This window comes from Setaria italica, chromosome VIII, assembly GCF_000263155.2.
Source record: "Setaria italica strain Yugu1 chromosome VIII, Setaria_italica_v2.0, whole genome shotgun sequence".
Taxonomy (NCBI): domain Eukaryota; kingdom Viridiplantae; phylum Streptophyta; class Magnoliopsida; order Poales; family Poaceae; genus Setaria; species Setaria italica.
The window spans coordinates 25378838-25405153 of NC_028457.1; the positions used below are offsets into that span (position 1 = coordinate 25378838).

The window sequence follows — 26316 nt, forward strand, 5'->3', positions numbered from 1 at the left end:
CAAAAAGAATACATTGCAGCTACGTGCCGCCAAACATCCATGACTCCATGAACAAAAAGAATACAATGCTGCTACATTGCAGCTAGCTCATATATTGTAACAACAGAAAGAAGGCATTGCAGCTCATACATTGCACTAACTTGAACAAAGCAAAACACAATAATCTCTGCAGCAACAATCACGAACGAAGGCGCAAGTCCAGAGAAATTAATTTCTCAGGAAGGATTAATTGCTGAAGGGTGTGCGCCCTTGTGGGGAAGGGATTGCAATGCGTACGTACAATGGGGGAGTGGGATGACGGTGCGGGGGACGTTGATCGATCAGGGCCGCAACAGGAGAGGTGGTAAGGCGCAGGAGTCAGAGTCCGCGCGGAGGAGGCGACCCTGCAGCAGGAGGAGGCGGAGGGCGCGCGCACGGGCTGGCCTCCTCCGCGGTGAGGCTGGCAATGCGGGTTGGGCACCTCTGGCGTCGGCAGCAAGTTCGGCGACGCGCGGTCCCCTCGGCGACGACTCGGACCGGAAGCAGGAGGAGGCGGTACTGTGATCGGCCTCTCCCTTGGCCGCGGCGGTGGCGACGGCTGGGGCGCGCGGCGCGGGTGGAGGCGAACGAGCAGGTGAGGCACCGAACGCCCTCCCCGCCAGCGAGGCGTGCGGACCGAGGAGGAGCAGAGGCCGAAATGCCGCCGCCGCACGCCGCTGCAGCAACACCGCCCCTCCGTTCCCTCCCCTCCCCTCCGCCTCGCCTCGCCTCGGCGCCTCCGGCCGAGCAGTCTAGCACACACGTTCGATAACTCACGCCACCTCCGCACCGCGAGCGCGTCGACCCCACTCCCACGCGGAGAGAGCGCGATGGGGCCTGTACATCCAGGAGCCACAGGTCAGCGTATGCGGGTGGGGTTAGCTCCTCGCCGTCACCGGGAGAGCCGCTCGCGCCTGCAAAAGCTGAGCAGCGCGGCGTCTGCGTGGGGACCAGAGGGTGGCGAAAAGAAGCGCGGCGCATGGACCCGACCTCCTGGGCTATCGCTCCGCTGACATGCAGGTCCCGGAATAAGCGGGTCCTGCCTGCTAGCGAACCGGTGGGTTTCAGAATGGTCGCTTGGGGTGCTCGTACTTCCTACCGTGGCAGTCTCACCTATAGTGTTGTAGGGGCATGGGAGCGGTCAGCTCCCGGTCAAAGGGTAGGAATTGCTATACAATACTCACTACATCTACAGATTTTTCACAACAAATATGTGTATAGGAATTGATATATTAAGCTTGTACAAGCTCATTTTTAACCAACATTTCACGCACATTAATAAGTTAGTTTTCTTATGTATTTTGTTCAAAAAAAGATTTGACGGTGACGGTTTTTTCTCGTGTTTCTTTCTCTTTTTTTAATTATAAAGTGATCTGTCTTTTCCTCTGATGACACATTGTATGCATGGATGTAAGTTTTGATTTCTCAAGGTCAATAGATCGTCCCAAAGCATAGGAAAAAGAATGTAAATAAATTGAAAATGTTATCTAAATTAATCTACACATTTGATACCCACTTGCATCCTAAGTACATGCATCAATGCGGGCTTGGGCACCTCTGGCATCGGCAGCAAGGTCGGCGATGACTTGGACCGGAAGCAGGAGGAGGCGGTACGGTGATCGGCCTCCATTGGCCGTGGCGGCGGCGACGGCCGGAGCATGCGGTGCGGGTGGAGGCGAATGAGCAGGTGAAGCACTGGACGCCCTCCCTGCCGGCGAGGCGTGCGGGCCGAGGAAGAGGAGAGGCTGAAATGCTGCCGCCGCACGCCGCTGCAGCAACACCGCCCCTCCGTTCCCTCCCCTCCCCTTTGCCTCACCTCGGCGCCTCCGGCCGGTGCAGCTAGCAGTCTAGCACACACGTTCGAGAACTCACGCCACCTCCGCACCGCGAGAGCATCAACCCCACTCCCAAGTGGAGAGAGCGCGATGGGGCCCTATACATCCAAGGGCCACAGGTCAGCATATAAGTGTGGGGTTAGCTCCTCGTTGTCACTGGGAGAGCCCGCTCGCGCCTACAAAAGCAGAGCAGCGTGGCATCTGCGTGGGGTTGGGAGGGTGGCGAAAAGAAATGCGGCGCATGGACCCGAGCTCCTGGGCTATCGCTCCGCTGACATGCGGGTCCCAGAATAAGTGGGCCCTCCCTGCCGACGAGGCGCTTTGGGAGCTCGTACTTCTTACCGTGGCAGTCTCACCTATAGTGTTGTATGGGCATGGGAGCGGTCAGCTCCCGGTCAAAGGGTAGGAATTGTTATACAATACTCACTACATCTACAGATTTTCCACAACAAATATGTGTATAGGAATTGATATATTAAGTTTGTAAAAGCTCGTGTTTTACCAACTTTTCACGCACATTAATAAGTTAGTTTTCTTATGTATTTTGTTCAAAAAAAAGATTTGATGGTGACAGGTTTTTCTGTCTTTTCCTCTGATGACACATTGTATGGATGTAAGTTTTGATTTCTCAAGGTCAATAGATCGTCCCAAAGCATAGGAAAAAGAATGTAAATAAATTGAAAATGTTATCTAAATTAATCTACAGATTTGATACCCACTTGCATCCTAAGTACATGCATCAATCCGTGGGGATAATATAAAATATATCGCATTAACTCAAGTATATTAGTTTTGCTAGCGTAATAGTTTGTTAAAAATACGGGCACCATGGCCCATTTTAGTTCCTTGGATCAGCAGAATTGTAAGTCAAGTGTAACAGTGAACAAAACCAAGCAAATTCAATGAATATCATTTTTCACGTGCATAAAGTATATCACGAAGGTATAGGATCATAGCTTGTGCCCTGTAAGTTCGCAAATTTGATTAATTTATCAATAAAAAGACACACGGCGACTCTGGGGTTTGTGTCGTGTGGATGCAGTAAGTTGTTGTTTATCACGACAAATGTTGTGCAGGTAAGTACTTACGTAAACAGAAACGTTAAGGCACCCTCGTTAGCAGTTCAATTTGTATACCACCTCAACTGGTTACCCTACTTTAGCCTTATAGCTACAATCTTTAGTCTAATTTCAAACCCATTAGTATGAAAGGTTAATATGCTTGTAACACCTGCCTTTTGTTTTTTTCTATTTCCAATACTGCACCAATATTCTACTTGGCCTTTAAAGAGATATGAACACTACCAAAGACAAAATGAGTGATAACTTAGATCCCAACGCTTTGTATCATGTTGTTATATCCAACGTTGCCATGTTACTGAAGGGCCTTAAATTGCAGACATTTAGGTTAATCCCGGTCATTCTTAGTCTAGGGCATTAAAAAAAGTAAAATGACCTCCACTAAACCTATTATTTGTTAGCCATATTTGTCACTTATTGATTGCCGCATCCACACATGCCAAATTGAGTATAATGACTTATTTTTTGACAAATTTTAATTCGCAGAATAACTTATTTTTTTAAGGACAAATGGAGTAGGTGGGTATTCAAGGCGTATATTGAACACTACCAAAGACAAAATGAGTGATAACTACAACCACAGTACTACAAGTTTGCTTAAGGGGTTTTCGAATCTTTAGTTTGAAAATCGTGAGGAGAGGCCCCCCCCCCAAAGTCGATAGTGTGCGCTGCCCGACCTTGCCTCGACGCCAGCGCGCCCGGGCATGTTCGCCCGCGCGTCGCCCGCTGCATGGCCGCCGTCCACCGGCAGCTCGTCGGCGCCTTATCCCCGGTGGGGGAGCAACAGGACGGGAGCCTCGACGCACAACCCGCGCCCACGACAAGACGGGGTGAGCGCCGTGCTGGCCAATCGCCGGCCGAGCACATCCTTCGCCCCTGCCGTGCATCCACGCCCGCCAACCGAAGCTTTGCCCACTCGCCGAAAAAGCCACCACGCCGCCATCGTCCCACGCCTTCGCCCGCTCGCCCAACTAGCGCCTGCATCTTCCTTCCCCTCGCATGCCACGCTTGACCTCGCCAATCCTCCCGCCTGGCAAAACCGCGCTTGCCTGACGCTATCTCCCTTGCCCAGTGCTCGGGGGATCCTGTCCCCGGAGCTCCGCTTCTCCGGCCAATGGAGGCGCCGACCAATCGCCGCTACGACAGAGCACTTCCTTCTCCCTCGATCTTATCCTCTCGCCCGCTCGAGCTCGATTCCTTCCTCCGAACACTTCTGCGCATCTATAAAAAGGTACCAAAGCCTCTTACCGGAGTCTTCTTCGCCATCACCGCCTTTGCCGCAATACCTGCTCTGTTCTTCTCCACCGCACTCGCCGCCGCCTAAGCTCTCGGTGGAGCTCCCCTTTCCGCCCGACCCCACGCTTGGCCGACACCACCAACCACTTCACCATCCTCTCGCACAGCTCTAGAGCTTGCTTGGTGTCCACGAGAAGCACCACCGCCGTCGGAGCACCGCCGAACCTCGCCGCTGCCCCAAGCTTCCCGACTTCCGCCGTTCCGCTTCGGCTTGTTTCTTCCCGACCCCAAGACCTCATCCGTAGGACCGGAGGTGAGCTGCCGACCCCTGTCCATCTCGCCTGACCCCTGTCCGTCTCGCCCGACCCTGTCTGCCTCGCCCGAGTGTTGTCCGCCTCGCCCGAGGGCTCGGTTGTGTCTTTTTCTTTTTACCGAGGGTATCTGTGTAAATTCTGAAGACTTCTTTGTGTTAAATTTGAGGATCCCGGTACAATTATTCCTTAAGTCTAAGGGTCAGATTGTAAGTTTTCCCCGACTCGACACTTTGAACTCGTTTTGAATCGACAGGAACTTGGAAGTTGCATCTTAAATCGAGGAAAAATCAAAAAAATACCAAATCACTTTTGTTGGAATCCTTGTTCTGGCTAGTTTCTTAAAAAATAAGTTTGCTCATGTTACTGATGTAAGTAATATCTTATGGTTTTATCCCTTGTTTAGGCCTTTTAAATCATAGTAAATAGAAGAAAAGTGCTAAATAGATAAATCCAACTCTGTGGTGAATGTGGCCTATAGGCAACTTCCTTTCTACCGTAATCCATGCCGTGCATCGTTCGTGTTCGCATCTGGTTGAAACTAAACTCCTGCATGTGCATGTCGTGTAGAAGCTAATCTTGCCGACAGAACCTACGAGCTCCACTCTACACCGGAGGAAGAACTTGCTGCGGAACTTCATCACTTGGAGGGTGAGCCCGAGCTAGATCAAGACCCCGAGGAACCGCTAACCTTTCCTGAAGGCAAGCCTCGGTGCATGCTTCCCTATTTTTAAACTATGCAATATGTTGATGCTTATGATTGTGCATTTATGTTTATAGGAGTTGAATGACACCTTAGATGCATGAACTTAGCACCCTTCTGATCTGAACGCTAGCATGATAAGTCGCGTAGATGCAATGCTTAATAGGGCATGGTAAAATTTGAGTGATTTCCTGTCACTCGCGAGTTATAGGAGTTGTTTGTTTACTTATGTTACAACCATAAGGACGACAGGAAGGGTAGGATCTTGTGAACTGTTTTGGTGGTCATTGGATTGTCCCGTCTGTCTAAATGAAAAGACTAAGGTCGAAACGTGTTGGCGTTCGTGATCAAGTGTTTGAAAGTACTAATCTCATACCTAGTATGGGGTAGGGAAGCCTAGTACCTGATTGAACTGGGGCGTAGCTTATACTCCTGCTGTCTCTGGAACGAGGTTCCCATGGTGTATCATGTGGGTGCAAGTGCGGTCACATTGTAGCAAGAGGCCGGGACTGTGGAGCATTGCATGCCAAGGGAAGTTTGGACCTGACACGTGCCTGGAGATCGATAGGGACGGCTGACAAATGAAGCGACCCTTCGTGGTGCATGGATGTCGTGAGATTAGGTTCGCTATGCATGGTTAATAAATTCGAATCAATTCGTCTGCCTCTCACAGTTTGAGACTGCTTGATCGCTATTCTGCACTGAGTAAAGATGGAACATGATGATGATATTAATCTTGATGCTTGTTCTTTAATTGTTTGGAAATTATGCTTCCTTAGTATAAATTGCTAATATAGACTGGTTAAAGAACGTAAAACTTGAGCTAAAATATTGAAAGTAAGGACCGACTATAGACGCTTTTGGCAAAACAAATCCAAAGCCAAAAAGCCTTGCATGTCGAGGTTTTGGTGGCAGTATTTATCACCTGTCGGGTCAGATTTGCTGAGTATTAGTTGCTCAGCCTTATTGTGGCTTAACTTTTCAGGTGGTGTTAATAGTTTGGCTGCTGACACCACTTGGCCTACCCAGCTCCCTCCGGGCTGGACAGTCAAGTGGAATCCCTCCTCGAACGGCGAGGGCAGGGATTATTGATGTTATGATCGGCTTCATCATGATATCGTGTATCGTCGTTTAGCTTCCGCTTGTTTTCTCCGTATGGTTGAACCTTGCAAACTTTTTTGAATTTCGGAAACTCTGATGTAATAAATGTTGAACTATGTTAATATGATAGGAATGTTGTAACCTCTATGCTACTCACCTTCGTGTGAGCAATGCTTCTTGATCCTGTGTAAGTGGTTTATCCGACGGACGACCGAGCTGACTTGCTTAAAGTGCATGATCGCGTGTCAGGCGACTTAAGTGCATTTTAGCCAAGTTAATTTGGACAGTTCCGCCACAGCAAATCATTTGAAGCATTTATTACTCTTAGAGGTGTGCCCCATAAATGGCTAGGCGTTGCCAGCTAGCTCCCAAGGTGTGGTGAACAGCAGCAAGTTTGTGAGGGCTGCGATCTTGTCTCCGTAAGGAAAAAGATCAACTAGTGGAGACGAGAAAAGTGGTTGAAAGAGACCCGGATTGCTGGAAGGGAGTTGAAATAGACTCGTATTCCAATAGGCTCCCCAACAGAGACCGTATGATTCATTGCAGTGAATCTGAACTTCGGATAAATAAATCCTTGTGCCTTCATTGGCTTGCTTCACTTGTTGATTTATAGCAATTTACTTGTGCTTCAACATTGATCTATTTGGTGTGCTTGTCTTGTATGCATGGAATTCTTTACCCTGCTGGAAATCATCAACTTGGTGTGGTTGTCTTGTGTGCAAGGATTCGAGCAGCACTTAGTGTGCCATCCTGGACCAGACTGGCGAACCGATCTGATCGGATTGGGCTGGCAGTGTTGTTGAGAGGGTTGAAGTTTTTTATATTGGTCAACTCAACTATTCACCCCCATCTAGGTGACATATCCTTTAACCAATATTTTCGCAATTCTATTTTTGTTTAACAAAAATAATTAAAATGAAAAAGCTATTGCAAGGCATATGTAACACCATAGAAAGTATTCATTATGTTGGGTTTTCCAAATAATCTCACGGTATTTTTTATCCTAATTTTTTAAAATTATGAATAACTCAAATGATGCAACAAATAAAAAGTTGTTAGTCAGAACTACGTAATGAACTAATGATGGATTTCCCCATATCATTATTCAGATTTTTGCTGCAGAAGTAATTTCGTCCAAGTGCCTTCATTGGAAAGGGGCAGTCGTGTGAGATTTCCATGACTTTGGAATCGTAAATACGATGCCCTACCTTTGGCAGTCCGTAAAGAAGGGAACATATCCAGTAGAAACCACACCCTTCATGAAAACCTGTGCAAACCAAAATAAAAATTCGTCTAAATTCACAAAAAAAATCACACATGTAGATGATATATGATGATACACATCCTTGTAAAATATCTTGTCCAAACTCGACTTCGTTTGTGAGATATAAAAATAAAAGATTCTAATAAATCATTTGGACAACTTTCAGCCTTGGTATTTGTTATTTTTATATCTCACAAACGAAGTCGAGTTTGGACAAGATATTTTACAAGATTGTTCATCATCATATTATCTATACGTGTGATTTTATTGGTGAATTTATATGACTTTTTTACGTGGTTTGCACAGGTTTTCATGAAGGGTGTGGTTTCTACTAGATATGTTCCCCGTAAAGAAAGCTACCGGGGGTGATCAACTAAACAAGAGTTGTTTTGATTTGTGAGGTTTGACTAGAAAAAAGTAAATAAAAAATTCACCATCACTTTATAAAAAAATTTCTAGCATTTATGGAAATGGAGATGGATTTCTAAAATTTGGCGCTCACACATTTTTTTTTGTAAATTTGGTTTGTAATTAATCTGACAAAATTCATTTTGTAATCTGTATTACTGGAAATTTTTGTTTTTATAATTTATGATTAAATTAAAGTCAAAGTGCGTTAAGGCTGATGTGGCCATGATCTTTGTTTAACTAAAGGAAATATCAAGCACTTCTAGTGAATTCAGGGAAAAATAGATCCCAAAAAATATCTACGTTAAGTTTGATGTGGCAATGATCTTTGTTTAACTAAAGGAAAATATCAAGCACTTCTAGTGAATTGGGGGGAAATAGATCCCAATGAATCGAAAAAAATATCTATAGCTCTTGATAAAAAGGTTCAAGAAGATTTTAAATAGAGGATTCATGAGTTAATTTATACTTTGTGCCAAATTAGGTGCCATCAATTTCATCCCGCATACTCTGTACAACCTTCTCCCTCCATCCCATAAAGACGGTTTATTTAACCTTCAAAACTTGTCCCACAAAGAGTACCCATATAACTTCAAACAATCCAACAAAGCCCTTATAATACCTTCTAGCCTAGTTAGCCTAGTTAAGGAATGGATCATTTACTCCCACCATCAATATCCGAGCTGAACTATCGATTTTCAAGCCAAACTCACTAAATAAGGAAAGCTAATAGAGCCGACAATTACTACAATCAATTAAAAAGGAGTATCAAATGCAAACCTAATAAATACTAAACTCACCTTATATCTGCTTGATCATAAAAAATCGTGCTAGATATTTTGGTAAGAAATCTGAGGTCTCTGATGGATCTTGTGTTTCTTCATTTGTCCAATGTGCCACCATATAAAAATAAAATATAAGGACATTCCTAAACTTCTTTCTTACTGTCAGTAGAGCACTGTGCTTTAGTATATCCATCCTGTACAAAAATAGAAAACAAATTACATTAGTTTAATTTACCTCCATTGCAAATGAGATGATCTTGTAAATTGTCCCTCACCCTTTGAGCTTGCCATTTAACAAACTAACATAAAGGTCCCAAGCCTCCATGCTCTGATGATTTGTTCGCCTCAGCAACTTGCCAAGCCTCACCCAATCTTGATCCATATCATCTGTATTTGCAAAATAAAATAAAAATATTGTTAGCAGTAATCTTGCACCAATATCCTACCAATATCCCTGCTAATAACAGCAAAACAAATACCAACTATTGCACCAATAAAGTACATACATCAAGGCCTCACCGTCACTAGTCATTGAATATGAACAGATATTTACATTATAGTAATTACGTACCCAACAATCATGATGATCTCCATAGTGAACCTACCCATCTCTACACATTTCCAGCTTTCTTTGATATATTCCTCAAATGTGCTTCCAAAGAAAGGGAGAGCAAGGAATTGATATCTTGAGAATCTTTTTTGCCCACTTCCATAGCCCAAACTTTTCATAACATGTGTATGACTCACAGAGCTCAAACAATCATGGAGATTCTTTCCAGTCTCTGCGCCTTCAAAGCACAAAATAGTGGCCTTAGCTCCTTTCAAATTAGCAATTCCAGCACCGCTTCTAACTTCACCAATATAGTACTGCATGCTACTCTTGTGGTTGTTCATTCTCTTACAATTGGGATCCGTTATAAGTATTACTGTTTCTCCTTCGACCTACAAACATACAAAGACAGTGTTATTTAAAATGTGTTAACAATAAGGGTGGGAACTAACAATGCAAGTTGCAAGGGATTACCTCAAGACACATCGTAGGTTCGGTAGCCTTACTCTAATTCTGATCCATACCAAATTGCAAAAAAAAAAACCTAGACATAAAGATTAACCAAGGTCATATATGGTCATGCACTTCCTTCAACATATATAAAAAGTTATTGTGTTGCATAATCTTTCTATGCCAGAGCTTACCTTTTGCTAATTCCTGCATCTTAATCTTAATAAAAAGATTCATACAAAAAGCATGTGGCAATGATTAAATTATGATTAAATTAAAGTCAAAGTGCGTTAAGGTAGATGTGGCAATGATCTTTGTTTAACTAAAGGAAATATCAACCACTTCTAGTGAAGTCGGGGAAAAATAGATCCCAAAAAATATCTGCGTTAAGGTTGATGTGGCAATGATCTTTGTTTAAGGAAAATATCAAGCACTTCTAGTGAATTCGGGGGGGGGGGAATAGATCGCAACGAATCCAAAAAAAGATCTATAGCTCTTGATAAAAGGGTTCAAGAAGATTTTAAATAGAGGATTCATGAGTTAATTTATACTTTGTGCCAAATTAAGAGCCATCAATTTCCTCCCGCATACTCTATACAACTTGCTCCCTCCATTCCATAAAGACTGTTTATTTAACCTTCAAAACTTGTCCCACAAAGAGTGCCCATATAACTTTCAAACAATCCAACAAAGTCCTTATAATACCTTCTAGCCTAGTTAAGGATTGGATCATTTACTCCCACCATCGATGTCCGAGGCGAACTATCGATGTCCGAGCTGAACTCGCTAAATAAGGAAAGCTAATAGGTCCGACAATTACTATAATCATGTATGCATAATTAATTTTACTCGATAATCCAACCGATTAAAAAGGAGTATCAAATGCAAACCTAATAAATACTAAACTCACCTTATATCTGCTTGATCATAAAAAGTCGTGTCGGATATTTTGGTAAGAAATCACCAACCAAAACTTGCACTTCAATTCCTCATGAGTATGAGAGGAGCTTCTAATCTTGTAGAAGACACTAGAGCTGTCGATCTTCAAAGGAAGAGATTCCTCACTAGTACTCTGAGCCAACATCTTTCCGGTAAAGATTATTCAGATAATCTACCATAGAGAAGATTGCAATAAACAAATAAACACAAATATATGGTGTATTAAGAAAAAATCACTACAAGTATTACAATTTATATATATCTTATGTAGTTTCAATAGAAACACACCTAAAACTTTCGAACCCATTTGTTGAAAATTCATTTATTTACAACCCCTCCATAAAGAACATGTATTGCTTTCCTTTAGAGATTAGTGCACCACATACTTCTTCAACAACAACATAAGCTTTAGTTTCATCATTAGTACACTTCCAAACTCCTAAGGGATTCAACAGATTAGGATGGTCCCAATTCCTAAGAATTTCATTGACCGCAAGTGCTTCATCAAGTGGCTTTAAGAAAGCAGCACAAGGTCCCGTGCTAAGATTGGCATGATACAATGATGTCTCGGGAATTTTGTTATCATGCACAACTAGCCCACAACTGTTCGGCTCTATTTTTATCTAAATTAAACCAAATAAAACAATTGTTAGTTAACTACAAGTAATTAGAGAACATTTTTGTAAACCTCCTTGTATGAATAACATTAGAAGGGAGATTGGACCGACTAAATTCATTAACAACATCAAATTAGATCTTAATTTATTTAGAGGCTTAAAGCAGACAAAGCAGATTATTTGGGGAGTAAAATGGACCGCTTCTATTAGAGAATTAAAGCATAGTTATCTCCTCATTTGACGAATTACACTCAACAGGTTTACTAAAATACAAGAAACAAACATTTTAACATATATTAACATATAGAGCATGTTTGAAGAAAAACACAAAACTTTATTGGAAGGGGGAACCTACAGTAGGTCAATTTTTGAAGCGCATTCTTTACCTTCCCTTTTTGGTGTCATTGATACCTGTTAATTCAATTTATAATACATGTTATTAATTCAAAACATAACACTATGATATAGTAAGTAAAGGAGTAAGAGCTGTCACAGGCATAGAGAGTATTCCCTTGGGGTCAAACAGGTTGGTATGAGGTCTTCAACTAAAATGCAAGCACGGCATGCAACCAAGGATGGCCTTGGATGAACTTGGTTAAGATCATGGTTTCCATCTTATTTCTATGAGACCACTACAAGTGTTTACATGCGAGGTCAAGACTCAACAATACCGAGGCCAATGCTAAACTAATTATGTTTTCCTCCACTTCATATGCAAGCATGATGCCTGCTCGGTTCGCTGCCTACAGGGCATGAGTGATTTAACACAACATAAAGAAGGCATTGCAGCTCATAAATTGCGCTAACAAGAACAAAGCAAAACAAAATAATCTCTGCAGGAACAATCACGAAGGAAGGCGCAAGTCCAGAGAAATTAATTTCTCAGGAAGGATTGCTGAAGGGTGTGCACTTTGTGGGGAAGGGGTTGCAATGTGTACGTACAGTGGGGGAGTGGGATGATGGTGCAGAGGACGTCGATCGATCAGGGCCGCAGCAGGAGAGGTGGTAAGCTGCAAGAGTCAGAGTTGCCACTAGCTACCTGAATCGGCCGGAAGCAGGTGGCGGAGACGCAGACAGGCGCGCGCGAGGGGCTTGGACTGGCTCAGTGGGCGACCCTGCAGCAGGAGGAGGTGGAGGGCACGCGTGCGGGCTGACCTCCTCCACGGCGAGGCTGGCAATGCGGGCTTGGGCACCTTTGGCATCGGCAGCAAGGTCGGCGATGACTTGGACCGGAAGCAGGAGGAGGCGGTACGGTGATCGGCCTCCATTGGCCGTGGCGGCGGCGACGGCCGGAGCATGCGGTGCGGGTGGAGGCGAATGAGCAGGTGAAGCACTGGACGCCCTCCCTGCCGGCGAGGCGTGCGGGCCGAGGAAGAGGAGAGGCTGAAATGCTGCCGCCGCACGCCGCTGCAGCAACACCGCCCCTCCGTTCCCTCCCCTCCCCTTTGCCTCACCTCGGCGCCTCCGGCCGGTGCAGCTAGCAGTCTAGCACACACGTTCGAGAACTCACGCCACCTCCGCACCGCGAGAGCATCAACCCCACTCCCAAGTGGAGAGAGCGCGATGGGGCCCTATACATCCAAGGGCCACAGGTCAGCATATAAGTGTGGGGTTAGCTCCTCGTTGTCACTGGGAGAGCCCGCTCGCGCCTACAAAAGCAGAGCAGCGTGGCATCTGCGTGGGGTTGGGAGGGTGGCGAAAAGAAATGCGGCGCATGGACCCGAGCTCCTGGGCTATCGCTCCGCTGACATGCGGGTCCCAGAATAAGTGGGCCCTCCCTGCCGACGAGGCGCTTTGGGAGCTCGTACTTCTTACCGTGGCAGTCTCACCTATAGTGTTGTATGGGCATGGGAGCGGTCAGCTCCCGGTCAAAGGGTAGGAATTGTTATACAATACTCACTACATCTACAGATTTTCCACAACAAATATGTGTATAGGAATTGATATATTAAGTTTGTAAAAGCTCGTGTTTTACCAACTTTTCACGCACATTAATAAGTTAGTTTTCTTATGTATTTTGTTCAAAAAAAAGATTTGATGGTGACAGGTTTTTCTGTCTTTTCCTCTGATGACACATTGTATGGATGTAAGTTTTGATTTCTCAAGGTCAATAGATCGTCCCAAAGCATAGGAAAAAGAATGTAAATAAATTGAAAATGTTATCTAAATTAATCTACACATTTGATACCCACTTGCATCCTAAGTACATGCATCAATCCGTGGGGATAATATAAAATCCGTGGGGATAATAAGTATTTACGTAAACAGAAACGTTAAGGCACCCTCGTTAGCAGTTCAATATGATACCACCTCAATTGGTTACATTTCAATCAGTGTGTAAATGACCTACTTTAGCCTTATAGCTACAATCTTTAGTCTGATTTTAAACCCATTAGTATGAAAGGTTAATATGCTTGTAACACCTGCCTTTTTGTTTTTTTCTATTTCCAATACTGCACCAATATTCTACTTGGCCTTTAAAGAGATTGGTGCATTCAAGATGTATATTAATTTAGGTTAGCATTGTTGTTTATTTTTGTCGCATTTCTATGATTTAGAATTGGGATTGGTGCTTTAGGTATACTACTTAATGACCCATCAGACCATATCGAGATTCTATCCATCAGTCCAATGATCCAATGTGTCATAGAAACAAAAAGAATTGTTGTCTAATACGCGGTGTTATGCATTGACACATAATTTTAAGATGACTTAGCAAATAATTTGTACATTGACACATAATTTTGAGATGACTTAGCAAATAATTTGTACAATGCGTTGTCTTTTTAAGTTATCTCATAGTAATTATATTTCCTTAATTTGTGCATAGAAAAAAATATTATGAGTTGCATGACACCCACAACTCGTACAATGGTGGAGTAGTCGTCTCATAGTCCTAAAATCTAACTTATGAGGCAGCTGTGTCACGAAACAACGACCTCTTTCTCTCTTATCACCCTCTCTCTTCCACATCCGAAAAAACATACATAGCACTGCATGAGATAACCTATGAGACTGCTGAGGTGTAATGTATTTGCCCTTATTATGAGAGAGAGAGATAAGAGAACAGTAGTAGAGCAAACTTGCTTGTTACAAAGTCTGTTAAAAGTTGGTAAAAAAGAATCACGCGTAATTGAAAGACAACCTTCCACTTATGTTAGAAAAACGAAATTAGTAAAATAATCATTTAACTCTTGTGCTTATTAACATTACCATTTTGTGACATGAAAAATCAGCAGCTGAGGCGAGCATAGTATCCTGCCTCCCCTTTGACTGAAAGTTGATCGCTTCCTTGCCGTCTACTCTCTCTGTCCCTAAGTAAGTGTCGTTTTCGCTTCCCGAGAAACAACTTTGACTATATATATATATAAATATTAATATTTATGATACAAAATTAATATCTTAGATAGATATTTGAATCTAGTTTTTTAATAAATTTATTTGAAGATACAAATAGTGCACGTATTTTCTACAAATCCAATCAAATTTACAGCATGGAAACCAAAAGCGACAGCTATTTAAGGACAAAAGTAGTGTACACTCAACATTACAAGAGATTGGCAAAACTTTACCACATTTCTTGGTAAAGTGCAGGCTTTGATTTAATTTGGCAGGCAAGTGCGGGCTCTTCCGGCTTCGACTACCCACAATTGCACGCTGACCAGTGAACCAGGGAGTCCTGCCCCAGAAACTATTTGTAAACCATATTTTGTGGCTGAATCTTTACCACAAACTATATATACGTCTATTCGGCTTTGGCACTTGGCAAGCTCGTGGGAAAAGACATCCGTGCCGCGGATCCCTTGCGCACGAGCAGAATTTTTCCTCCCGATGGCGTCAAAATCTTCAGCGCGCATGCACCTTTTCTTCCCTCCGCAAAATCTCCCGTTTCAAGCACCTACAAAAATCACTGAAAACCTACATCTGCAGTACAAGCACCATACGGCAAGAGCAGAAACAGGCGGTGGCGGCGCGTGAGCGGTTTAATGCGGCGGCGGTGCTGGAGAGGACAGCCACCATGGCGCATGCACGGAAGGGCTCGGCATCTCCCAGCCGGCGGCGGTGGCGCCCCTCCTCCTCCTCTGGCACCGATGTGGAAGCGAGACGCAGAGAGGGCGGGGCCGAAGGTGTAGAAGTGGAGGCGGAAGATGCGGTGCCTACGGCAGCGGACGACGAGGTCGTAGGACACGCGGTAGGAGAAGACCCGCGCGGAGGCATGGAGAGGGGAAGGTGGCGGCGGGGAGCCGAGCGGAGCGACAGAGGCGAGGGTCGCAGCGGGGGAGCGGAGGCGGGTGGAAGCGCAGCCAGAGTTCGGGACAAAGCGGCAGCCGTTGGGGAGGAGGGTCGGGGCCTCTGTGCTACACGCGAGGAGGTGGTTGTCCGTCAGGGTGTACCGCGCGGCAGCGGCAGCGGAGCAAAGGAAGTCAAGGAGGAGCACGGCGATGCGGTGAGGGGTTGGTGGGGGAGCCATGGCGGCAGGGACGGGTAGGTGGTGGATTTGGGCCGACGACAAGCTCATGGCAGCAGGAGGAAGAAGAAGGGGCTAACGAGGTCTTCTCGTCAGTGAGAGAGGGAGAGGGTTGAGTGGGTGGACTATGAATGATATGTGTGGTCTGCTTGTAAGTGTTTTCCAAAAGCCACAGACATTAGAATTGTAGATGTTTTTCTATTTACAATTTTCCTAAGATTTACAACCGTGACTTATGTAGTAGTCTAATTAGCTTCAAAAATATAGTGAGCTCGTTCGGTAGTGCTGGCTGCAGCTGCTACAGCCAGACACCATCCTGAGCAGCGGCTGCAACCTGATAGCAGCATGATAGTAGCATGAACAGCAGCTGCAGCCAATCAATTTAGTACAACAGCTGCTTGGTAAGCTGTAGCCGAACGGCTGGCTGTACAGCAGCAGCCCAAGTAGCTGCAATAATCACAACTGAACATAATGAGTAAATGTTTGAGCAAGTACAGGAGTTTGTAAATGTGTCATCTATGTTTGATATCAGTCCATTTCAATAAATGATTGTTCAAGTGTGGCCTACTAGCTTGTGGAGTTGTGGTCTTGTGTCCTTTTCATTGTACAAATGCAAAGGAAGGCAAAGATGGATTTATTTAAGCATATATGGCAGCATTATGGGCAAATTCAGGTTTAGATCTACATTGTAATGGTAATGCGACTTTACTATATCATATCATGAATTCGGAGTATCTATTGATATAAATATATAATATATTTATGCTTCCATGCAACTTATCTGAATTTACCATGCATTTTCTCGTTCAAGCACCAAAATGGCTACAAAAATTAAATGTACACTTGATTACTAACTCTATGAATAAATTAAATAGCTTGCAGATAGCTAAATAGACGACTCACTGTACGAGTTGTTTTTTTAACTGTCTGTATGTGACATGACATAGTTCACAGACAGCAGCTGTCTAAAATGTTGTACGTGCCCTTGCACTACCGTCCCCAGCAAACATGGGAGCCACCTTCCAGCGAACGAGTCCTCTCCATAGTTTGTCTATGCTGCAGAGTACGGACAGCAGAGCAAGAACTGCACGAAAACAAATTTATGCTCGGTGTGGTTTATTTTCAAATTAAGTTTAGTTGAATTTTCGAATTGAAAACTTTGAATTGAATATTTAAATTCTAAACTTTTGATACCAAGGAAAATACATGTGTTTTGAATACTTATCTTGTACTTACTGTCCTCGCCAACAAGCAGAGTTCACACAAAAAGAAGCACACTCCACAAGATTTTGAAACAATAGTGTCTCTACCTAGTGCCGCATAAGTTCAGATAACAAATTGAGATGAGTCACGGAAAATAACTGCTATCTAGTTCATAGTTTAACCGCATTTCAAGTAGACAAGTTTACAGGGGCAAATCAGAACATATGGTGCAGAGCTTGACAAGAGGTCATGGAAAATAATCGCTATCTGGTCATCTCGAATCCCATAATGTAAGCCACAAAACTAGCCAATGAGATAAGAATTGATGTCGCCGTACAGATTCCTGTTATTTGGCCAAGTTTGTTCAAGATGCAACGAGCAAACGACTGGAACCGGGAGCCTACCTACAAAAAGGGGCAGCATGTCCGCCAGTAGATGTTAGAATCCATCATGCATGGCAATCAATCAGTTTATGTGTGCGAAATTTTAGAATATGGTCATGTGAAGCCGGTGCACACAACCAACGGAGCATGGAATTTCGCAAGGATATATTAAAAGAAGCGATACTTTGGTACATTTTATTCTTGCATTGGAAATATTGACTGACTCTGGTGGGCACTGGTCTCTCAAATATGAGAATATAGCTTCAATCCATAATAAAAGAGCAATATATAATTATCTACACAGTTTATTTAGATACCTGTGATTTACATAAAGGCTTACTATTTAACAGTACCATTAATAAACGAATAACAAAAGAGCCATATACCGCACATGGTTTATGGACCATAGTGACCTTACCAAGAATTATAGCTCCCACTTGCAGGAAGGCCAACACCAATGAAAATTTGAAGTTCAGAAATCCTCATCATCCTACGCATACAAATAATGTTTGCACATGAAAGACACAATGTTATATTGACAATCAAGAGAAGGAATAGTGCTGATTCAATATGTTAAGCACATACTAACCTCGTAGTTCTGAGGAGGGAATGCACCCAGGAGAAAATCTTCGTCCTCTAAAAAAAGCTGCAGATTCTTCGTCTTCAGCAGGAACTCAACCTCATCCTCCTCAAAACCAATCAAGAATCCGACCTTGAGAAGCTCGGTGAGAGATGGAACCAGATCAACTCTCTCATACAGCAGTCCTTGAGAGATTTCCTCACCGAAGCATGTCGCGAACTCCATCCTAGTTGTCCTTCCATGTGACCCCTCGGACTTCTGCATGTACAACTTGCGGTTCTCTCTTTCCCACCTGAACAGCCTCCGTCCTTTAACTGTCACAGTTCTTCCCAGTGATAGCTTTACTTGGTAGCTCACACTGATAGGTTCAGTCATCTCAAGAGCCTTCACGCTGAGTAGGTAAGAAGCCATTTGGTGCCTCTTGTCAGTGCCAATCTCAAGAGCCGGGTTTGCAAGGAAAGCAAGGATTATTCTGAGCAAGCCTGGTGTTACCATAGCATCTTTCATCTCTACTACTTGGCAGGTATTCATGTTCAACATACAGGTTTCATCTTTTGTGACAGCCTTGGAGATTGCTCGAACACCAAGGCTCTGGTAGATAGTGTCCATCTGAGCTCGAGATCTGAATGACAGACCAGCTGGATACCAAATGAATATTGGCTCTGAAGAGAACTGATCAAACAAATGCTTTAGGACGAGATCATCTGGAACAAAGACATCTTCGACCTCCTGCAAGATGATCTTACCACCGGAAAGAACAGGAACTCTTGTGACAGAACCTGAAAGGAGCTTTGCTGTCGTTGCATTCCAACAGTTTCCAATGAACTCCCAGAAAAATGAACAGCTAGCTGGAGTCAGCTCGAAACATGTGCACTCCCAAGAGCGCCACAGAATGCAATGATCTAAAACTTTGGGGCTGTGCCTAACTCCAAGAACATTGGAGAAGAACCCTTGCAAATCCTTTTGATAGTACTTGTCCAAGACTGAGAAACGAGTGCTAAACAGACCATTCCAGTCATGAAGAACACAATCGGCAGGGCACACCCAATTGCCAGTGCTTCTTCCCTTGGGTATCCATATCCAGCTTTCACTTTTATTTCTCGGTTCCCATTTGAAAGCTGCCAAGTATTTGTATATCCTGGTTATGGTATCCCCTCTCGAGAAGTGTTTCAGATCCTGCGCCAACAGAGAGCATCCATAGCCAACATCCACAACAACTCCAATCAGTCTAAACTCTGTCCTGTATGATAATATCTCAGGGCCATAGAATGCTTCATCTATGAAAGGACCATCTTCCCTGCAGAGATATGAAGACCATGCTGAGTCAAAAAGGATACATTGATCAGCATACCTGTAACCAAGAGTTGACTTCATCTGCATCTTTCCAATTTTAAGTGCGAAGCTTCTAGGATTGGAGCTCCTATGTATGCATTTCAACAACGATACAAGAGTTTTGCTCGCGAGTACAGGGGGGCTTTCAACACTGGTCAAGGCTACTACATTCTGGTTGGTGCCCTCGCTGGTATTTCCGGAGTCACTACTAACATGTAGTCCGGTAGAAGGGCTAACAACATTGGGTTTAGGTAATTGTGGTCCCTCCACAGTTGATAGGCATGACAAGACAAAGTCTGCTCCCTGGTTGAAATCTACGGTAACGCCTAAAGCCTTGAGCTCCTTCTTATAGTTATATATTTCCTTCCCTGTGCCACTGCTTGAGTCACTGTCATCAATGAAGGGTAGGCTTGCAACTGCCATTACCGGTTCCCATGAGGAATCAGAGAATACACACTTGTTTGGAGGCCTGAAACCTTGTGTAGTATGCAGCCACTTTTCTGTTTGCATAAACTTGAGAATATTGGCTGGGATTGTCATGTCCTCATCACTCAGATCCTTGTAGCAGGAGAGCAGAGCAAGCCTAATTTCCTTTGTAAGGGAAGATGTTGACACGAGTTGTTTCAGATAATAAGTTATGGAATTGCTTGCCTGGTCCAGACTACCAACGACACCGATCTTCATCAGTTCATCCCGATAGGTCAGGATTTCGTTACCATAGAAAGGCAAATCGAGCAGTGGAACAACATCGGCGAATTTTACAAGGCATTTCCACTCTGGATCTAGGAGAAATGTCTCCCGGGGAGCTCTAAACCCAGCATTAGTCTTTAACCATTGGCGCTTCTTCAGCCCCTTCACCAAGTACTTGCATGAGTCAGCATGTCTGATACATTTCAATAATAGTATAGCAGCACCAGAAGTAACTGGACCTATTGGAAGGTTAATGTTATCAACAATGATCTGGTAATTCTGTTTGAATTTAACATGAACACCTAGATGCTGAAGCTCTGACTTGTATTCACTGATTTCATGGCCATAGAAGTCTATGTCGACAAAAGGTAAACAGCTGATTTCAGATGGTATCATCCATTCTGAACTGAAAAGAACAGATCCAGTAGGTGATCTATAACCAGAGCAGGTCTTGAGCCAATCTCCTCCTCTGATGGTCCTAATGAGATGATCAGATGACATGTGTTCCTGCTTAAGGAATCTGATGAAGCTGAGCAGTGAAAGCACCATGTCACCTGTCAGGGTGCCTGTTACCATTGAAATGAAGCACTCGCCAATGTATGACATTGCTTGAGAAAATTCAAACTTCACACCTAGTGATGCCAGTACTTCCTTGAAATCATTCATTTCGCCCATGTAATACTCTTGATCAATCATTGGCACATCAACAAAGGCAAGTCTAGCCTGAAACAAACAGCCCCACTCTTCATTTGACATGAACGAATCTGCTGGTGAACGGTAACCAACAGATGTCATGAGCCAATTCCCATGCATGATGCAGCTTACAAATTTTTTAGGTAACCCTACACCCCTTGACCTTAAATTCTCAATCCATTCCAGAAGGAGAACTGCATTCTCTGCAGTTAAGAAAGATGATGCAGCAGGAAAACTAGCATCTGGAGGAATCAGAAGAGGCACATCAGTGGCTTGTATATATGTCCTGATAAAGGACAAATACTGATCTTCACATATATGCTCACCAGAAGAATTTCCAGAACAGACGTAATCATCACCAAGTTCAATGTAGTTTTGTGGTCTCCATGGATTTTCACCCAATAGTGCACCCCACTTACTACCTTTTGATGGAACGAGAACTATGCTTCTTGTGACAACAACATGACCACAATTATCCACTAGGGGCATTGAGTTGCATATTTGTTTCACACTCCATTCTGGCATTAACTTCTCTGAATGCAAGTGATAGATGAATCGAGTGAAAGCAAGAACCAAGCTCTTCTCAGGTAAAGCTTTCACAACCATAAGAGTATACTCATGTAGGGTCAGGGTCTTCACTGCTACATACTTCTCAAGCCATTCCACTACAGTTGTTTTCTTGGAGAATAGACCCAGTGCTTTCTGAGTAGATAGTGGCATAAAGAGTGTTCGAGAGACTGTTGAGAAATAGTCATTGTTCCAGTTAATGATCGATGGTGCAGATTCCTCGTCAGATAGCATGCATAGCCTCTCATCTGCTGTTGTGGCTTCACACACACTCCTGTATGTCATTACACCACCTCCACCAACACACTTTACAAGTGGTATTTCCATCATGTTTGTGCTAACAAACTTAGCTTTCCAGTTCTCAGCAACAAAACTGAGAAGATCAAAATAAATGTCTTCAGGCAGCAGCTTCACAAGATCTGATCCTAGGATGCACCTCCCATACCATTCAGAATCAACATAACCAATTTTGAGAAATCCCAACACATCATCATATGCTTCACTGTCAAAGTAGGAGTTCAGAATATTTGTGCCATGCGATGAAATGTTGTGAACATCAACTCCTAACTTCACTGCTCTGTTTATGATGCTCCAGAAAGAAGAGTTTAGCCTGTAAACCTCTGTAGGCTTACGGAATACTTTCACTGAAGAACAGGTCTCACATGGGACTATATCCACATCAATCAGCTTGTTTCTAATGGACAGCCTGACAGAATCCATCAGCTCTATTGAAGAGTGATTAAGAGGCAAAAACTTGAAAACAGGTGGAAGCGCAAACACTGGTGCACTTTCTGTTGATTTCACTAGTGCCAGGAAAGCATTAACGAATGCAGAAGGTACACATTCTAGAATCCCTCGGTTCCACTGGCTGTCAAGTAGAATGGACTCTCGGGATGATGACAGCAAAAAGTCAGCCTGGATAATGAAAGGGAAGTTTGTTGCCATTTCAGTTGGCAAGAATGCATAAACACCAGGTGATGTCAGCCCCTTGCTCAACCTGTCCATGGGGGAATGCTAGCATGACAACCCACTGATCTATTCCTTCTCTCTTCTGCACATAGCATTCTGGTTTCACAGGGAAATGTTGCTTCCAGATGTAGTAGCTACAGTGTTGCCCATCTCTCTCGTCCTCATCAGCTGATAGGTGAAGAGTATAGGACTCTGCACCAATATCCTTCCTCGTCAAAGCATCAGCTTCACTTGATATAGAAATTTGACTCAGACTAGTAGCATTCAGATCATCATTAACCTCCCGTACAGAAATTTGTCTAATCTTTGAAAGAAACAATAGTACTTCAGGATGTGTGTTTGATAGCTCTTTTTTCACAGCATCTATTTTATCACTTTTCAGAGGTAATATAAAAGTTGTGGTTGGAAGACTTTTAAAACTGCTGTATATCTTGGCAATGTCCGAAATACTTGGATTTTCTTCAACCCACTCGGGAACAATATACCCGATACCACATTCTGGGGACGGATCTTCCCTGAATTTAATTTGGTACCCATTGCTAAATATATGAGGATTGCGGGATACTAGAAACACACTTTTAAAACCAATACCTGCATCACAAATTGAAGAGCCATTCTTAAAATGAACAAAGAAGGTGTTATAAGTTTCTATAATGGCAAGAGAGACTAAAAAACAACAAACCGAAAGGTTCAAGTTTAAAAGTTTCAGCCAAAAATCATATGGATGTACCTTTCTCCCCAATGTAACCACTGCTCCGTTTACCCCTTTTTGTAGATTTCCCAATCCTGCAAATGGATTCAATGTTTGCTGGAGTAAAGCCACTCTCGTTGTTGAACACTAGGAGGGTGGCAGTGGCTCCACTACAGGTGATGTCTTTGGATGTAATTACAAACTCCAAAGCTGGAGCAGCTCCAGAAGGATAATCATTATCTTCAGCATTCTGCACCATGTGAAAAGTTTTTAGAATACAAGTGATCAATGAATTGCAAAGCCAAAGAAAAATAAGGACTAACAACCAGTCTTTGAAGGTATTATAAAATCTTAATACTTCAAGAAACTAGTAATTAAAGTATTAATAAATCCAAGTGGCCAAAATATTAACAGACCAACATTTGTGGATTTGTTTCAATGATTCTCTAAGGAGTACTTACTATTCTTTTTTTTTACAAATTTGCAGTATTTTGTTGCCAACTAAGTTTACTTTCTGATGAAGTGTCGATAGTTAAACTTTCATTTGTTCAATTCAGGAGAAATCAATAAAATCAAATGAATATTTTCATCCTCTGTTGGCTACCATTATTGTCTTCATGTAAACACAACTACCATAAGCAATTACTCCCTCCATTTATGTTTATAAGGCATGGTATGACATGGCACGGTTTTCCAAATCAGACTTTGACCATTTATTTATCTTATATTATATTGTTTATGGTTATAAACTTATAATCATTGTAGAGTATATTTGATTATGAATCCACCCATATAAAGTCTATATTATAAAAATAAAAAATTGATAGTTAAATTATTGGTCAAAGATTGTAAAGTTTGAATCTTGATATGCATGTGCACCTCATAAATAAAAACGGATGGAGTAACTGCACAATTGAACCATTAAGCAAACAATTTATGCATTATAAAAAAAATGAGAGGGAAGGGAAGACACCCCTTCGCTTTTAATTAAGGACACAGGCCGACTTATGCATTATGAATTATGAACAAACTATGTTCATTTATCAGCCATTAGGCTAAACAGACATTCTATCATGCAAACCACCACAATAAAGCCATTAAAATTACCATAGAAATCACATAGGCCTCGTAATATCCTTGGAATTGAATTCCATTCTAATAATCATAATTTAGACACAAATTAATTAAGCTAATATAGTTGTATGTGGAGTATATTTATATATTAGTGTTGGTCATATGGGAGAGATACTTATGTGTTGTACTTCTGCTATAGGGAAGCAAGTTGAAGAGCGTGCTATAAGTTGCACATTAGAAATATAGCATGAGGATCTATAGAATCAATTTTCATCTCCCACCCCCCATGAATTTAAGATAAGCTTATATCTAAACTTTGGAAAGTAGTGGAATGCCACATTCCAAGACAAATAGCCTACTTAGATTCCAATTCCTTCAAAATGAAGGGATTCAAACGGGGCCATAGGGAAAATTACCGTATAAAGCCACTACAATAAAGCCACTAAATAGACATTCTTTCATGCAAACCACTACAATGGGAAAATTGTAGAGGACTTTTCACTACTTAGCGAGTAGAATAAGCAGATGCGGTCAAATTAACCACTAGAGACCCCCAGGATTTGTCGTATGCCATGGATAAAAATGTCCAGCCCTAAAATATTGATGAATCCTCTATCCTTCGTTCTACAAGGAGGCAAGGCACAAAGACAACCAACTACCAATCATCCCTGGAGCCTGGAAGCAGTCACCTCTTGAATCCGAAAACCTCATCACCTGAATCTGGTGACCTCTATCCCTTACCTTTTCTATCAGTAGTTTCCCGGTTCAGGAAGAGCAACGTTCATCTATCGATATGTTCAGGCTTCAGAGATTAGAGAGACAGGGAAACAACCATTTAATTGACACTCGATTGATCAACCCCATCTGGAGCCAAAGCCATAGAGAGATCAGTGTAGCATGCCATAGAGAGAGCATGACCCTCAAAAGTTAAGTGAATACAGTACAGGTGCTGTAGTAGGTTTGGCTAGCTAATCAATATACACAGCAGTTAGTGCATAGCATACAAATGTGTGGCCGGTGCAACCTTTGTGATTTTAGAATCATGATTTACGACAAGTATTGTTTTGAACTATTATTTGACTGTTGTTTTAAACCATCAGTGTGCCAAAAGCCTGCTACAAAACCACTGACCAAGACCAACCCTTAATAAGATTTGGAGGGTTTAACTTGGCAAGTCATGTTACTAAGTAAAAACTATACTGTCACAAGTCACAACTGCATAAAGAGAATAAGGGACATACTAGAATTCTTAGAAATATGACAATATGAAGGGGACAAAGGAAAATAAATGAAATGGAGAAATACTGCTAACATTTATTATACTAGCAGGTTATAGTGTTGTAGATTAATTAGATCCTTACACAGGTCATACATTTGTACTCTAAATTGTAGGTATTAACTTTGTAAAACTACTGCATTCGTACTCTAAATTGTATCATCCATCATATAAAATATCAGATGCCTCTAAAACTATGCAGCACAATTGCACAATCAGATGATAATAATGAGTTAGAACAATGGTACAAACACCTTTTCGATTCGTCTCACAAAGAAAACAACATCTTATCGGAAGACACATTTCCATATGCACGTCAGAAACAATATAAATTTAGAGGTAACTGCTGAAAGTCACATGACCCAACAACACGAGCGTGCCATGCTAGTCTTTACATACAGGAAACTGTAAACAAATGATGAAACCAAAATGAATCTGAAAATTGAATAGCGGCACATTTGAAAGGAACCAGGAGGGAGATAGACAAACAGTAGCAAGTAGTACATTCTTTTCTTAAAAATATATTTGAAACTTGTAAGTCTATAATTTATCTCGAGAAAACTAACATGGCAACACAGAACGGAATGTCACCATTTGTTTCCATTTTTGCAGACACAGTAATGTGCGTGGAATCAAGGCATGGTACTATACCTGTATGAGCTCCATGAGGAAGTGGACGTCCTTGGAGTAGAGTTCCTGGCTGAGGTAGTTGACGGCCTGGTGCATGTCCTCCGCCAGCGGGTTCCGCTCGCCGCGCCCGATGAAGTAACGCTCCCTCCGGATCCTCTCCACGTGCTCCCTCGGCGACGGCGGCAGTGGTGACGGAGCCGCCGGCGCCGCTGACGAGGAGCCGGAGGACATGGCCGCGCCAAACGAAGAATGACGCGCGCTCGATCACTCCTGTTGATGGGGGCAGTGCAACTGGTGCAAGATGCAAGAAGACGGGGAGGAAGACGAACTGGCAGATGAAGATGAAGCCGGCGTGCGTGCGTGGTTGGGAAGGGGAAGCGGCGAAGCAGGGTAGTGGGGGTGTAGTTATTGAGCTGCTGCAGCATGCGGCGCCTCGGAAGGCCAAGAGATGCTGCCGCAGCTCA

The 26316-nt window shown here is 43.0% G+C and overlaps 1 protein-coding gene across 1 annotated transcript; it reads right to left on the reverse strand.

Moving 5' to 3' along the window:
- Window positions 1–18306: 18306 nt before the first annotated feature.
- Window positions 18307–26083, reverse strand: LOC101767559. Its single transcript, XM_022829512.1, has 5 exons — window positions 25874–26083; window positions 22912–23122; window positions 22210–22772; window positions 18423–22127; window positions 18307–18321 (listed from the first exon to the last, which is right to left on the reverse strand). Exons 1-5 carry the CDS (start codon window positions 26081–26083, stop codon window positions 18307–18309), a joined length of 4704 nt encoding a protein of 1567 aa, XP_022685247.1.
- Between the last annotated feature and the right edge of the window lie 233 nt (window positions 26084–26316).